The sequence below is a fragment of the Dermacentor andersoni genome, chromosome 6, assembly GCF_023375885.2.
Source record: "Dermacentor andersoni chromosome 6, qqDerAnde1_hic_scaffold, whole genome shotgun sequence".
NCBI classification, from domain to species: domain Eukaryota; kingdom Metazoa; phylum Arthropoda; class Arachnida; order Ixodida; family Ixodidae; genus Dermacentor; species Dermacentor andersoni.
In genome coordinates, this window is record NC_092819.1 from 167,225,378 (window position 1) to 167,241,016 (window position 15,639).

General features: G+C 50.5%; 1 protein-coding gene across 6 annotated transcripts in view; it reads right to left on the reverse strand.

The window, feature by feature from the left end:
• Positions 1-15,639, reverse strand: part of LOC126523413 (solute carrier family 41 member 1-like) — a 474,589-nt gene that overhangs the window by 155,770 nt on the left and 303,180 nt on the right. The window contains exon 4 of one of the 6 annotated variants that reach the window (XM_072288881.1): positions 599-1,308. The exons of the other annotated variants lie outside the window; for them this stretch is intronic. Within the exon in view, the coding sequence (XP_072144982.1) occupies positions 614-1,308 (695 nt within the window). The 3' untranslated portion in view covers positions 599-613. Of the gene's footprint in view, positions 1-598; positions 1,309-15,639 lie in introns of those variants that run through there. 6 annotated transcript variants of the gene reach the window in all.

Sequence of the window (15,639 nt, forward strand, 5' to 3'; positions counted from 1 at the left end):
CACCTACCCACTGCTGCACATGTATGTGGTCCACTTCGTTGTTAAGTAGTGGGCTGTTACGGAGCGCCATTTCGGCGTTTTCAGTACCGGGGCAGGTCTGGCACCTCCCACGCATGCAATCTTCATTTTCTATCTCACACACAGTTGTTGCCAACAATTCTTGCAGGGATTTCCTTAATCCGGAACTGTGGATCATCGACTTAAAATTTTGGTGATCTATGCAGACGCAAATGGAGTGTGTGCCACTTGCCCCTGCTACCACGCAGTTTCATGGTCGCAAACTTGCAAAGATGAAAAATCGACATTTGATGTTATGAGTACTTTTCCACTCTGCATACAGCTCCTTTAAATTCAAAAGCAACAGTCGCTTTTGTCGGCCTACTATTACATCTTTCTTCCCCGGGAGACAGTATGAAACACTATGGTCTTCATAAAAGTCCCTTATCAAAGTCTTCACGCTTTCGCTGATTGTGTGGCCTTTCTTCATTGGTGGGGTGCTGAGGATTCCATGTTCAGTTCTCAGTTTGATTGCTGCCCGTACTTGTCTTTGCGAGGCTCCGAAGTAGTCCATAATTTCTTTTTGAGACCAAGACACAGGAGCAAGGGTTAAGAGCTATATCTTCCTTTCGCGTTTTCCTTCGACGTGAAGCCTTTTTCTTACATTTTTTATTAAATTCACATAGTCGCTAAGCATAAAATCGATACGTTGTCTCTTTGTCCTTGCAGTCTGACTGGGTGCCGGAAAGGTTCGCGCTTGTCTCTGTGCAGCGGTTCCGTGGCTCAGGCCTTCGTCTGTTACACAATATGTTGGGCTTCCTTCATCGCTTGCTCTGCTGGCTGATGTCTCCACAGCAGTGGCACTCAACCCATTCACACTTCCCACATGTGCGACTACCGAATGGGCCGGCACCTTTAGATACCGAAGTACCTCTCGAGAAGAGCGCCTCTTCTCCACTTCAGAGCACCGGCGCAGGCAAGCTTGGCACAATCTAGTTCCTGGAATCAGATCCAAAGATGGGTGCGAATCTGACAAGGATAGTGATATCGCAGATGAGCCTCGGTAATTCCTGATGTGTGAAAGAAACGGATTCGAGCACCATTTGGATGCTATGTGCGATGTGTACTTATTTACGTAGAGGTGGTGACGATGGCCACATACTGTATCATCCAGTGTGCATTTTGAACGCAGAATCAAGAGCCGGCGATCAAGTTCGCTCAGTTCTTTGACACTACTGATGTACTGATTTTTCACGTAGATTGTCCTGTGGCACCCATTCGGTCCAAGTGAACAGTTCGGTAGTTCAGCACCTGAAAATAAATCGTAAATATACTATTGCCAGGAACACGTGCCATTGAGTTATATGTTGGCCCATACATGCCAGAAAGTCTAACTGACATAAGCCGCCTGTGCCACACAAAAAGAGCAAGAAACGTAATTCAACTTTATGGCCACATTTTTTCGTCATCCTACGAATGTAAGGCTAGAATTTTTATGTGCGTCCGGCAACACAGTGGTGTTAAAATCACCCCTTGTCCTAGAGAGGAAATACGTGAACTAGAGACATCGCGTAGTTTAAACGTGCCATGAATTATTACGCAAATCCATGTACCTGAATTCTCAGAAACTGAAGACGCACCGAAACTGTCGTCCAGACCGTCGACTTGATTCATTTTCTTCACACATGGACCATAGGAAAGAAACTGTAAACATGAACGCCAGTTTGCTTCTGTGACAGCTGTAGCATTGCCTGGGATAAAGAGGAGCAGTAGCAGACGACACACCTATCGTCTGCTCGTAATGCACGCTCCTCCCGTCGTTTTGACGTCGCTTTCCCAACCTCGGTGGGTGGCGTCGCGGGACGCGTTTACGATACGAATACGTGTTCCAACCCCACATTTAAAGCCGCTTCGCAGACATTCTGGGTATCAAGCGGGCCAGTGGCCTTTTTCTTTGATTTAGGTTTAGCAGAACGCCACAAATCGCCTGTTCGTTGAATAAAGCCACAGTTCTGGTTCCTGTTCTGGCGCGTTTTTGGTGAATGGTGACATGTGGATCGAATTTATTTCTTCGTATTTTTTAAGAATTACGCGTTATAGCTTCTCCGTATGTAGTAGTAAGCTAACTTTGTGCATCTTTTTCGTTCCAAGCTTAACTCAGACGCCTATTTCTTGTCCTACGTGCACTAGAAGGCCAGCAATTATACAATTTTACAAGATGACAATGGCCAGAAACTCAGTCCCCACGAACGGCAAATCAACCTGAAGTCGCCAAAGAAGACGTCGTCTTCAAAAAGAAAAAGAAGAAACACGTAAAGTGAGCCAGACTGAAACGCCCGCCGACGTGCTATGCAGTGAAGGCGAAGCAAAGAGACGCTATGCGCAACCTTGTGATTGTGCAGTTCAAAAATTTTTTTCTCGCTTAAAACAAAATTTAATCTTTTAAATCTTTGTACATAGATAGACAGCAAAGCATACTATGCAATGCCGACTATGCCATATTTTTACTTGGAACGCTACATTGCGAAAATGAAGCCACAATTTGAGTCAGAACGTAATTTTTTTCGTTTTTACCATGACATTAAGCGAAAGTTTAGGTTTTATTTCTTATCAGAATATTTTTATCATCTAGTATACACACATACCAAGCCCGTGTTGTGAATATATTCCTCATGGAAATGTTACTTTCTTTTATAAAAAATATTAATAAAGGGGCAATTGTCGACTTTTCCTTCCGGCTAAAAATTATGTAAATTAAAACAGAAAGTAATAAACGACAATAGGCACGAAAGAGTACCGTCTGGCGACAATTTAAAAAATATTCGCAGTAACAGGTCAAAGCAATAACTTTGTAGAAATTTTTCTGCCTGGCATAGTTTCACTTGTGTGCGCAACCTTCAAGGCGTCCTCACGGCATTAGAAATTTTTTTCAGAAAAATCGCTTGAATAATTACTTCCCACATTGAGATAAATCAGTATGATTTTTTTCAGTAGAATCGCAGATGGTCGATGAAACACCGAGTACACTTGAGATGGAATAACCCATACATATATATATATATATATATATATATATTGTCACGTGGTAGTGACGCCAAAGAACACAGTAGCAGTACTGCGAAAGACAAAACTAGCTTTTATTGGGCGAACCTGTGCCCACAAAACAGGCTACACTTAAAGCACAACGATAGCGGCGAACACAGTCGGCGATCGTCGAAAATCTGATCTGCGGGTCAAGGGGGTCGGCTTTTATAGAGCAGTCGTCGAATGTTCCAGACTAATCGTTCGGACCCGCGTGCCTTCCACAAAGTTCTACACCATTCGAGTCAGGCGAATAAATCAGATAACAGAAGGTTCGTCGACAACAGACTGTGGATAGAAGCATCGATAACTTTCCAGAAACTTGGGATACATGCAAGCGCGTCCCGCGCTGTGCGATAAGATTTGTTAGGCGGCGAAACGTGGTCGCCCGATAAATATAAGTACACGTGTCAATATATATATATATATATATATATATTACGAACCATGACATATTTTATATTTACAGTTAAATAAGTTCACCAAACAGGCCTGGAGTGTGGCCTGATGCCGGTGACCAGAACCGGTAACGCACTCCCTCACCAGAGCAGGATTGGCCACCCTGGTGCAGTACTTGGCCACAACCTCAAAAAGAAAGAAATGGGCATGGGCAGGACATGTAATGAGGAGGGAAGATAACCGATGGTCATTAAGGGTTACCGACTGGATTCCGAGAGAAGGGAAGCGTAGCAGGGGGCGACAGAAAGTTAGGTGGGCAGATGAGATTAGGAAGTTTGGAGGATCAACATGGCCACAATTAGTACATGACCGGGGTAGTTGGAGGAGTATGGGAGAGGCCTTTGCCCTGCAGTGGGCGTAATCAGGCTGATGATGATGATGATGATGAAGTTCACCCTTGCATTAACCCATGAGTCACCCCCCAGTCAGCTCCATCTATAAACCCAGTCTACAGCTACAGATTGCCTGCATATTGTCTGCTCACACCCTGTGAACTGCAAGTAGGAATGCTTGTCTTTAATGTGCGTGCCCAGTATACTGGGTGTTTCAGCGAACACTTTCAAAAATCTTTAAACGTTGCCAGTGGCAGATATCACAATTCTAGTTCATGTGCTGGTTTACTCGAAGCGGCGGACAATACTTGGTCAAAAAATTGAGATGCAAAATCGACGAATTATTAAAAATTCACTAATTAAGTTTTTAACTAAATGCATTATGGCCCGTATTGCAATTTGCAAATTCTAGCCGTGGAGCTCGCAAGGCGGATCCACTTGGAACAAATTTTAAATATAACACCAGTTCCGAGATATAAATTCCCGAAATTTGCGGAGAAATGCATTGGTAGTTCCAGTTAACTTGTAAACAAAACGTAGTTTCATGCATTGAAGCACACAAGTAACTGAAACGCCAATGCATTTCTCCGCAAAATTCGGGAATTTATATTTTGAAACTGGTGTCATCCTGAGGATTCGTTCCAAGTGGATCTGCCTTGCGAAGTCTACTGCTAGAATTTGTTAATTGCAATATGATTGATATGATAATTGTCTAGAAAGTCAATTATTGAATTCTTGTTAATTATTCCATTTCGCATTTGAATTTCTTGTGCAAGTAGTGTCCGCCGCTTGGAGTAGACCGGCTCATCAACTAGAATTGAGCTATCTGCTACAGGCAACCTTTAAAATTTTGGAAGTGTTCGCTGAACCACCCTGTATATAATGACACATATACTTGTATATCTTTTTCGTGCGAGCGCTTATCACCGTCTAAAAATGACATCGCTCTGCGCGGGACGCGCCCGCACTAATCACAAGTTTCTCGAATGTTATCGACGGTTCTTGCTGCTATCTGTTGTAAGCGAAGCTTGTGTAATCTGATTGCACGTGTGACGCGAATTGTGTAGAACTTTCTGGAAGACACACGGGCAGTAGCGATTTCTCTGCAACCTTCTATGGTTCATGTATAAAAGCTGACGCGCTTGACCCGCAGATCAGTTTTCGACGATCGCCGACTGTGTTCGCCGCTATCGTTGTGCTTTAAGTGTAGCCTGTTTTTGCGGGCACGGGTTCGTCCAATAAGAACTAGTTTCGTCATTCACAGATCTTTGACTGCGTCCTGCCAGATGTACTACGTGACATCTGGTGGAGTTGCTTTGCGTTCATGTACCGGACGCCCACACAGAGCCATGACCCAAGCATGGATACGGAAGACAACACCAAAGTAGCCATGAATCAGCGAGTTAGCCGCAGGCTGCAAGGACTGCCCTGAACGATCAGCCTGAGACGACAAGGCAGATCGTCGCCAAGTCAACCTCAATGGTAGCCCCAGCGTCCCCCATCGTGCTGCAACAGCCTAGGGAGCCACGACCTTCCGTGGATCATCGTCTGAAGACTCAGTAACCTGGCTGAAGACCCATGAACAAATCGCGACTTTCAACAATTGGGACTCCGACGAGAAACTGTGGCATATATACTTCTCCTTAGAAGACGCCGGCAGAACGTGATTTGAGAACCGGGAGTCGACCATGACAACATGGGAACTGTCCCGTAGCGGCTCCCTGCGGACACTTACAAGCGTCGTTCGTAAGGAAAGGGCCGAAGCTATGCTGGAAGCCCAATTACCCCACGAGACCATGCCGATCTTCACCGAGTAGATGATGCGCGTGTTCCGCTACGCTTACCCGGATATCCCTGAGGAGAAGAAAATTCGGTTCTTCGTGCGTGGGTAAAGCAAGACCTGTTCGCCGAATTGATACGCAACCCGCCCAAGACTGTTGCCAAAGTTATATCCGAGGCCACAACTATCGCGAAGATGCTCGATATGCTGACAAGGCAATATAACCGCACACCGCTGGCCGCAAGCCACACCGAACTTCAAGCACTCGGCAGCGACGACCTGCGAGAGACCATCAGAGCGGTCGTTCGCGAGGAACTGCAGAAGCTCTTTCCAAGGTCGCAGCCACAAGTAGCCTCAATTACTGACATCATCAAAGAAGAGGTTCAGCGATCGCGTGAAGTTCTTGATGTACAGCCACAATCAGCGCAGTCGCAGCCAGAAGCGATGACCTACGCAGCCATCGCCCGCCGTCAAGGGCCCCCTCTGCGACCGCGGCAGGGCCCTGTAACGCCGCAATTCCGTCTTTCACCGCCGCCGCCACCAGCACGCCCACCCGTCGCCCCGCGCTACTACGCGAGGAAGGTGGACCTTTCGCTCGCCTCCGACTACCGTCCACTCTGCTACCACTGCGGAGAGACCGGCCACATCTACCGCCGATGTCCTCACCGCGAGATGGGATTGTGAGTGTTCGCCGTAAACGTACCGCAACCTCAGGAAAGCCAACGCCCTCGTGATATCACCGACTACTTCGCCACTACTCAGTGAAGCCCTCGATGACTGTCCCGTTCGCCGTCACCAGGCCGCTGCCTGTCGCCGCAGTGCCGTCCATACACCCAGGCCAGGGCCAGTCCGTCAGCCCGTATCCGGAAAACTAAAAGCAGCAACCGATGGAGGTGCGGTTGCTGTTCGTCGAATTGACGACAATGTCGAAGAGACTATCTGGACGACATAACACCGACAGGCTGTCATCACGACGAAGCCTGGAAGCAAAGAATGCACCGACCAATGACCTGACGGCGCGACGTGCCAGCCACACGTCAGCACGACGCAGCCGTGATCCGACGCCAAGACCTAACTGCCATCATCATCATCAGCCTGGTTACGCCCACTGCAGGGCAAAGGCGTCTGCCATACTTCTCCAACTACCCCGGTCATGTACTAATTGTGGCCATGTCGTCCCTGCAAACTTCTTAATCTCATCCGGCCACGTAACTTTCTGCCGCCCCCTGCTATGCTTCCCTTTCCTTGGAATCCAGTCCGTGACCCTTAATGACCATCGGTTATCTTCCCTCCTCATTACATGTCCTCCCCATGCCCATTTATTTTTCTTTATTTCAACTAAGACGTCATTAACGTTTGTTCCCTAACCCAATCTGCTCTTTTCTTAACCCTTAACGTTACACCCATCCTTCTTCTTTCCATAGCTGGTTACGTCGTCCTGAATTTAAGTAGAACCCTTTTCGTAAGGGTTCTACTTAAAGGCCCCGTACATTAGTACTGGTAAGACACAGCTGTGATACACTTTTCTCTTGAGGGATAATGGCCACCTGCTCTTCATGATATGAGTATGCCTGCCAAACGCTCCCCAGCCCATTCTTATACTTCTGATTATTTCAGTCTCATGATCGGGATCCGCGGTCACTGCCTGTCCTAATAGATGTATTCCCTTACCACTTCCAGTGCCTCGCTACCTATCGTAAACTGCTGTTCTCTTCCGAGATATTAAACATTACTTTAGTTTTCTGCAGATTAATTTTTATACCCACCCTTCTGCTTTGCCTCTCCAGGTCAGTGAGCATGCTTTGCAGTTGGTCCCCAGAGTTACTAAGCAAGGCAATATCATCAGGGGATCGCAAGTTACTAAGGTATTCTCCATTAACTATTATCCCCAATTCTTCCCAATCCAGGTCTCTGAATACCTCCTGTAAACACGCTGTGAATAGCATCGGAGAGATCGTACTTTCCTGCCTGACGCCTTTCTTTATTGGGATTTTGTTGCTTGCTTTATGGAGGACTACGGTGGCTGTGGAGCCGCTATATATATGTTTCAGTATTTTTACATACGGCTCGTCTACACCCTGATTCCGTAATGCCTCCATGACTGCTGAGGTTTCGACTGAATCAAACGCTTTCTCGTAGTCAATGAAAGCTATATATAAGGGTTCGTTATATTCCGCACATTTCTCTATCACCTTATTGATAGTGTGAATATGGTCTATTGTTGAGTAGCCTTTACGGAATCCTGCCTGGTCTTTTCGTTGACGGAAGTCTAAGGTGTTCCTGATTCTATTTGCAATTACCTTAGTAAATACTTTGTAGGCAACGGACCGACCACCTACGCCTAAGCTGATCGGTCTATAATTTTTCAAGTCTTTGGCGTCCCCATTTTTGTGGATTAGGATTATGTTAGCGTTCTTCCAAGATTCCGGTACGCTCGAAGTCATGAGGCATTGCGTATACAGGGTGGCCAGTTTTTCTAGAACAATCTGCCCACCATCATTCAACAAATCTGCTGTTACCTGATCCTCCCCAGCTGCCTTCCCCCTTTGCATTGCTCTCAAGGCTTTCTTTGCATCTTCCGGCGTTACTTGCGGGATTTCAAATTCCTCTAGACTATTCTCTTTTCCATTATCGTCGTGGGTGGCACCAGTACTGTATAAATCTCTATATAACTCGTCAGCCACTGGAACGATCTCATCCATATTAGTAATGACACTGCCGGCTTTGTCTCTTAACGCATACATCTGATTCTTGCCTATTCCTAGTTTCTTCTTCACTGCTTTTGGCCTTCCTCCGTTCCTGAGAGCATGTTCAATTCTATTCATATTATACTTCCTGAGAAAAGCTTTATTGGCGGCTCCTAATGCAAAGGCACAGCAACCGGCAACGGCGAGGCAGCCCGAAGCACTGTCCAAACGGACGTCAGCAATCAACAGCGCGAGCCGAGACGAGCCGCGCGTTGGCGATGCGGCTGTGCCGCGAGGCGCGTCTTCTTCTTCACAATCTCCCCCCGGACAAAAAGAGCCATCCTGGCGCATTAAGAATCGGGAGGCAGAGGGTCGTGGTAGGGCTTGAGACGCGAGACGTGCACAATGTCACGCCCACGCGGGCGAAGTCTTCAGGTGGTGACAGGGGCTCAACGAGAAAATTCACCGGGGATGTTTGCTCCAAGACTCGGTAAGGCCCTTCGAATTTTGGGACGAGTTTCGAGGAAAGCTCCCGCGTTTGGAAAGGGACCGACAACCCCACTAGAACGCCTGGAGCGTAGGTTGTGTTCGGAAGCGTGTCGATGCGGTTTTCTTTCTGGCGCTGCTGTTGCTCTGCCGTAAAGGAGCGCGCTAGCTGGCGGCATTCTGCGGCTTGTCGGGCGACGTCGGACACAGGTAGACACTCGGAGGCGTCAGGACGGTATGGAAGGAGCGTGTCGATGGTATGCGTAGGCTCGCGGCCATACAGGAGGAAGAAAGGTGAAAATGCCGTAGTGGCCTGGATCGCGGTGTTGTACGCGAACGTGATGAATGGAAGGACGCGGTCCCAGTTACCATGATCAGATGCCACGTACATAGAGAGCATATCACCAAGTGTGCGGTTAAATCGCTCTGAGCCCGTTAGTCTGTGGATGGTATGCCGTGCTTGTCCAATGAATAATATGGCATTCCGAAAGCAAACTTACGACGACTTCGGAGAGGAAGGCGTGACCTCGATCGCTGAGGAGTTCTCGAGGTGCGCCGTGTCGAAGCACGAAGCGATGTAGGACGAAAGGGGCTACATCCCGCGCTGTAGCACTTGGTAAAGCAGCAGCTTCGGCGTAGCGTATCAAATGGTCAAAGCGACTACGCTCCACCGATTGCCGTCTGGCGTCATAGGAAGTAGGCCGTATATAGGTCGATGCCGACGCGATCGAAGGGTGTGGCAGGGCACGGGGGTGGCTGCAAGGCACCAGACGGGCGTAAAGGCGGCGATTTGCTGCGTTGACAGTCAAGAGAGCACCGAACAAACTTGTGTACAAAATGGTACATGACGCGCTCGTAGTAGCGGTGGCGAATTCGTTCGTACGTCTTGAAGGCTCCGGCGTGGCCACACTGCGGATCGTTGTGGAAAGCGGCACATATTTGAGGCCTTACGCTGCGGGGAACCATCAGGAGCCACCGACGACCTTCAGGAGTGTAATTGCGTCCTGGTCACGAATGGCAAAATTAACTGCTTGTCGTCGGAGGGTTCGGGATACAGGGATGGTCGAAGATCCAGAAAGACAGTCGAAAAGAGAAGCGATCCGCGGGTCACCACGTTGTGCGTTGGCAAAGGAGTCCATGTCGAGAGATGACACGGAATGTGCGGAAGTTGTTCCGCAGGCCGAGTCTGGAGGTAAAGGTGAACGAGACAAGGCGTCTGCGTCGGAGTGTGTGTGTCCGCTGCGGTATACGACGCGAATATCGTACTCCTGGATGCGTAGTGCACAATGGGCTAGGCGGCCAGTGGGATCTTTCAAGTTTTCGAGCCAACAAAGCGCATGGTGATCTGTGACCAAGTCGAATGGGCGCCCGTACAGATATGGTCGGAATTTGCCAAGTGCCCATACTAAAGCCAAGCACTCTTTTTCGGTCACGCTGTAATTGGCCTCAGGCTTCGTCAGCGCGCGACTCGCATAGGCAACTACGTATTCGGGGTAGCCCGGCTTTCGTTGGGCGAGGACTGCGCTGAGACCGACCCCGCTAGCATCTGTATGTGCTTCAGTTGCAGCTGACGGGTCGAAATGACGCAGAATAGGTGGGGAGATGAGAAGACGACGCAGCGTAGCAAAGGCGGAGTCGCATGCAGGGGACCAGCAGGAGAGGGCGGCGTCACCGCGTAGAAGCTGAGTCAATGGCGGCATGATCGATGCGAAATTTCGAACAAAGTGCCGGAAACATGAGCATAGGCCCACGCAGCTTCGAAGTTCTTTGATGGTCTGAGGCTTCGGAAACTCAGCGACTGCTCAAAATTTTGCAGGATCGGGTAGAACGCCATGCTTGGACACAACGTGGCCTAAAATGGTAAGCTCTCGCGCAGCGAAGCGGCACTTCTTGAGGTTGAGTTGAAGGCCAGCGTTTGTTAGACAGGTCCAAACTTGTCTGGGGCGGAGCAGGTGAGTAGGAAAATCAGGCGAGAAAACCACGACATCGTCGAGGTAACACAGACATATAGACCACTTGAGGCCACGCAGCGTGTTGTCCATGAGTCGTTCAAAGGTGGCAGGGGCGTTACAAAGCCCGAAAGGCATCACCTTAAATTCGTATAAGCCGTCAGGCGTAATGAATGCAGTTTTCTGGCGATCGGCCGCAGCCATCGGTACCTGCCAGTACCCTAAACGCAAGTCAAGGGACGAGAAGAATTCCGCTCCCTGAAGACTGTCGAGGGCGTCGTCGATGCGCGGCAAAGGATAGAGTCTTTGCGCGTTACCTTATTTAACCGACGGTAGTCGACGCAAAAGCGAATAGACCCGTCCTTCCCTTCTTGCGAACGAGAACGACAGGAGATGCCCAGGGACTGTGCGAAGGTTGCATAACATCACGGCGCAGCATATCTTCGACTTGGGTGGTAATGACTCGACGCTCTTCGGCAGAGACGCGGTACGGTCGTTGACGTAACGGCTGATGTGAACCGGTGTCAATGTAGTGCTGCACTTCCGACGTGCGGCCCAGGTGAGGTTGTGAAACGTGAAATGAACTTCTAAATTTGTGCAGGAGATCAAGAAGGTCGGCGCGTTCGGCAGGTCTGAGGGTATCGGCGATGGCATTCGAGAACGCATCCCTGGACGTTTCCTCAAGCGCGGATATCGAAGACGGTTGGCCGGAGTCGACATCAAAAGAGTCTCCGGAGACGTCAACCAAAGACGAAGAGTCGAGGAGTTCCACGAAGCCAAGGCATTCACCAACGAGCAACGTAATAGGCGCACAGAGGGGATTGTAAAAGTATATATTGCTGCAGCCGCCAGCCATGTCAAGCGTCGCGAAGGGTAGTGGGAGAGATTTACGGCTCATGAAGACGTCGGACGGTGTGAAGAGGACCGTTGCATCAGCGATGGCATCGCAAGAGCCGGGTACGAGGGCGAAGGAGCCAGGTGGAATATCTGTGTTCTCGCGCACGGTAAGTTTAGAAGGGCGGCCACAATCTTCGTCCAAGGGTGCGTCATAAGGGGAAAAGTCAACTTCGGCGCGTGCGCAGTCGATCACAGCTTTGTGACTGGATAAGAAGTCCCATCCGAGGATGACGTCATGCGAGCAGGTGGAAAGAACAATACACTCGACGATGTAAACAATGCCGTGAATAAGCACACGTACAGTACAGGCTGCGTGCGGAGTGACGTGCTGCGCGCTTTCCGTACGTAGCGACAGTCCAGAAAGCGGCGTGGTCACCTTGCGCAGTGAGCGTCACAGTTGGGCGGCTATCACAGAAACGGCTGCGCCGGTATCTACAAGAGCAAATTCAGGAACACCTTCTACAAAAATTTCTACCATGTTAGCAGGAGAGGTGAGAGGACTTAGACAGTTCGAATGGGGCGCAGTTCTTGCCTCTTGAACTGCTACGTTCAGTTTTCCTGGTCAGGTAGTGCGGGTCGCCTACGCATTGGGGAGAGCGAGCGTCGGCGAGGGGATGGCGAGCGAAGCGAAGGAAATTCTGGGATGTCAGTACGAGCGTACGGTTGGGGGGAAGGAGCGGCGCATTGACGAAATGGCTGGCTGCCGTACTGGAAGGGCCGCGAGGCGTCGCCGACCGCTTGAGGGCAACGGCGGCAATATCGAGCGACGTGTCCGGGAGTGCAGCAAGAATAACAGATGGGTCGATTGTCAGGTATCCTCTAAGAATTAGCTCGCGCTGCGGTCCAAGATGCAGCATGGGCTTCCGGTGGCAGCGGTTGGGACTGGGTCGCGAAAGACGCCTGTGGAGGCCTGCGTACTGCCTGCGCGTACGTAAGAGGCGCGGCCACAGGCAGGACTGGCTGCGCATAGGTGAGAGGCGTGGCGACAGGCTGCACTGCCAGCGCAGAGTTGAGATTCGCGGCTGCAGGCGGCTGATGGTGTGCGGAAGGGACAACTTGGGCGACCTCTTCGGAAATGAGGGTGCGGAGCGTGTTGGGAAGACGGGAGGTGGGCTCCTGAGTGAAGGAGACTAAAGAAAGTTGGCGGGCAACTTCCTCACGCACGAAGTCCTTGACCCGCTGAAAGAATGAGGATGGGTCGCACATGTTGTCAAGGCTCGCCAACAAGTCGTCGCTTCCCAGAGGACGCCGAGTCGAAGCGCGTTGCTTCCTTAACTCATCGTAACTTTGGCATAGGCTGACAACTTCAGACACAGTGCGCGGATTCCTGGCTAGGAGCATCTGGAATGCGCCATCATCGATACCTTTCAGTATTTGGCGAATTCGCTCAGCTTCGGGCAATTGCGGAGTTGACTCGTTTAAAAAGGTCTACGACGTCTTCTATGTAGCTTGTGAACGTTTCTGCCGTCTGCTGTGCTCGGGCGCGCAAGCGTTGTTCGGCACGCAGCTTACGAACAGCGGGTCGGCCGAACACTTCCGTAAAGGTTCTCTTGAAGACTGACCATGTGGGTACATCACTTTCGTGCTTGTGAGACGACACTTGGGCAACACCAGCCAGATAAAAGATGACGTGGGTTAACTTGGCTGGATCATCCCACTTGTTGTGAGCGCTCACCCGTTCATATGACGCAAACCAGTCGCCTACGTCTTCGTCGTTTGCGCCATTGAAGATCTTGGGGTTCCGTTGTCGTGGAACGCCGGTGCAGGTGACGGACTGTGGCATCGGTGCCGTTTGGGATGAGCTGTCGGTCATGGCGGGCGGTAGTGTTCTTGATCTCAGCTCCAGGGTTTCAAGCGACGGGGTTTGAGTCCCAGCACCTCCACCAATTGACAAAAGGTTTATTGGCGGCTCCTAATGCAAAGGCACAGCAACCGGGAACGGCGAGGCAGCCCGAAGCACTGTCCAAACGGACGCCAGCAATCAACAGCGCGAGCCCAGCGCGTTGGCGATGCGGCTGTGCCGTGAGGCGCGTCTTCTTCTTCACAATCGTTATGTCAGCTGTCTTACGCTTGTTGATTAACTTGGAAAGTTCTGCGAGTTCTATTCTAGCTGAAGGGTTAGATGCTTTCATACATTGGCGTTTCTTGATCAGATATTTCGTCTCCAGCGATAGCTTACTGGCATCCTGTCTAACAGAGTTACCACCGACTTCTATTGGACGATCCTTAATGATGCCCATAAGATTGTCGTTCATATTGTTACGTAAGAAGACGCAGACGAAAAGCTATGTACAAGTATATTTACAAGAAGATACGCTGCGCTTGGCCAAGAGGCAACAGCCCGCGCTAGCTTCTAATCGTCGTCGTCGTCTTCACAATGCTCGCCTTTTCGTGATCGCATATATTGTTCCGTAGCACTACCCCCGGCTGCAAAAGCGCCGTCCCGGAGCGACTAAAGATCGGACTCGGAAGCAGCGCAGTAGGCCTTGAGCCTACTGACATGCACGACATCACTAGATGCCAGAGGAGAGGACGAGGTTGAACCCACAGGAGCAATTTCGTAAGTCACAGGCGTCATCTGGCGCAGCACGCGGTAGGGCCCTGTGTATCGCGAAAGGAGCTTCTCGGAAAGTCGAACGTGACGAGAGGGCGACCACAGGAGCACGAGCGCACCAGGCGAAAACTGTACGTGACGATGGCGGGCGTTGTACTGACACTGCTGAGTGGTTTGTGAGGCCGTCAGTCGAGCACGGGCAAGCTGGCGTGCATGGTCGGCGAGGGCGATGGCGTCGCGCGCATACTCGCTTGTTGAGATCGCAGCAGGAGGAAGTGCCGTGTCTAGGGGCAAGGTAGGTTCGCGACCGCACAGCAGATAAAATGGAGAAAACCCGGCGGTGTCGTGCTGGGAAGAATTGTACGCAAATGTTACGTAAGGAAAGGCAATGTCCCAGTCGTGGTGGTCCTTGGAAACGTACTTGGACAGCATATCGGTAAGAGTACGGTTTAACCGCTCTGTCAGGCCATTGGTTTGAGGATGGTGTGAGGTAGTCAGTTTGTGTTGAATGGAGCAGGAACGCACAATGTCAGCGATAACTTTCGAGAGGAAGTTTCGACCACGGTCAGTAAGCAGCTGTCGCGGGGCGCCATGAAGCAAGATAATGTCACGCAAGAGAAAGTCCGCGACGTCAGGGGCGCAACTGGTAGGGATCGAGAGCCCGAGTGATAGCGTATCGGGTAGCGTAATCAGTCGCGACGGCTACCCATTTGTTCCCAGAAGATGACGTGGGAAAGGGACCGAGCAGGTCTAATCCAACACGAAAGAACGGTTCCACAGGGACGGTGATCGGCTGGAGATGACCGGCAGGTAGCACCTGAGGTGTTTTCCGACGCTGGCAGGGATCACAGGCAGCAACATAGCGTCGAACGGAGCGAGCGAGGCCAGGCCATAGAAGCGGCGGCGGACGCGGTCGTACGTGCGGGTTACCCCAAGATGTCCTGCAGTGGGTGCGTCATGCATCTGAAAGAGCACAGTCTGTCGTAGCTGTTTTGGCACGACAAGAAGAAGATCAGAGCCGTCAGGGAGGAAGTTCCTCCGATACAGAATGCCGCCTTGGAGGAGATATCGGCGAACGAATGCGTCGGTAGGTGTAGAGCGCAGACGCTCTATAAGTGTTTGCAGCGATAGGTCTTGGTACCGCTCATCGGCGATGTAAGCGAAGGCAGACACAGAGCAAATGCCGTTGGCGCTACTACTGTCAGCATCGTCAGGCTCGTCGACCGGGTAGCGAGACAGGCAGTCAGCGTCCTTGTGTAGTCGGTCAGATTTGTAGGTGACAGTATAGGAATATTCTTGGAGGCGTAAGGCCCAGCGACCAAGTCTTCCTGTAGGATCTTTCAGTGACCATAACCAGCAAAGCGCGTGATGGTCTGTGACAACGGAAAAGGGTCGGCCATGTAAGTATGGGCGGAAT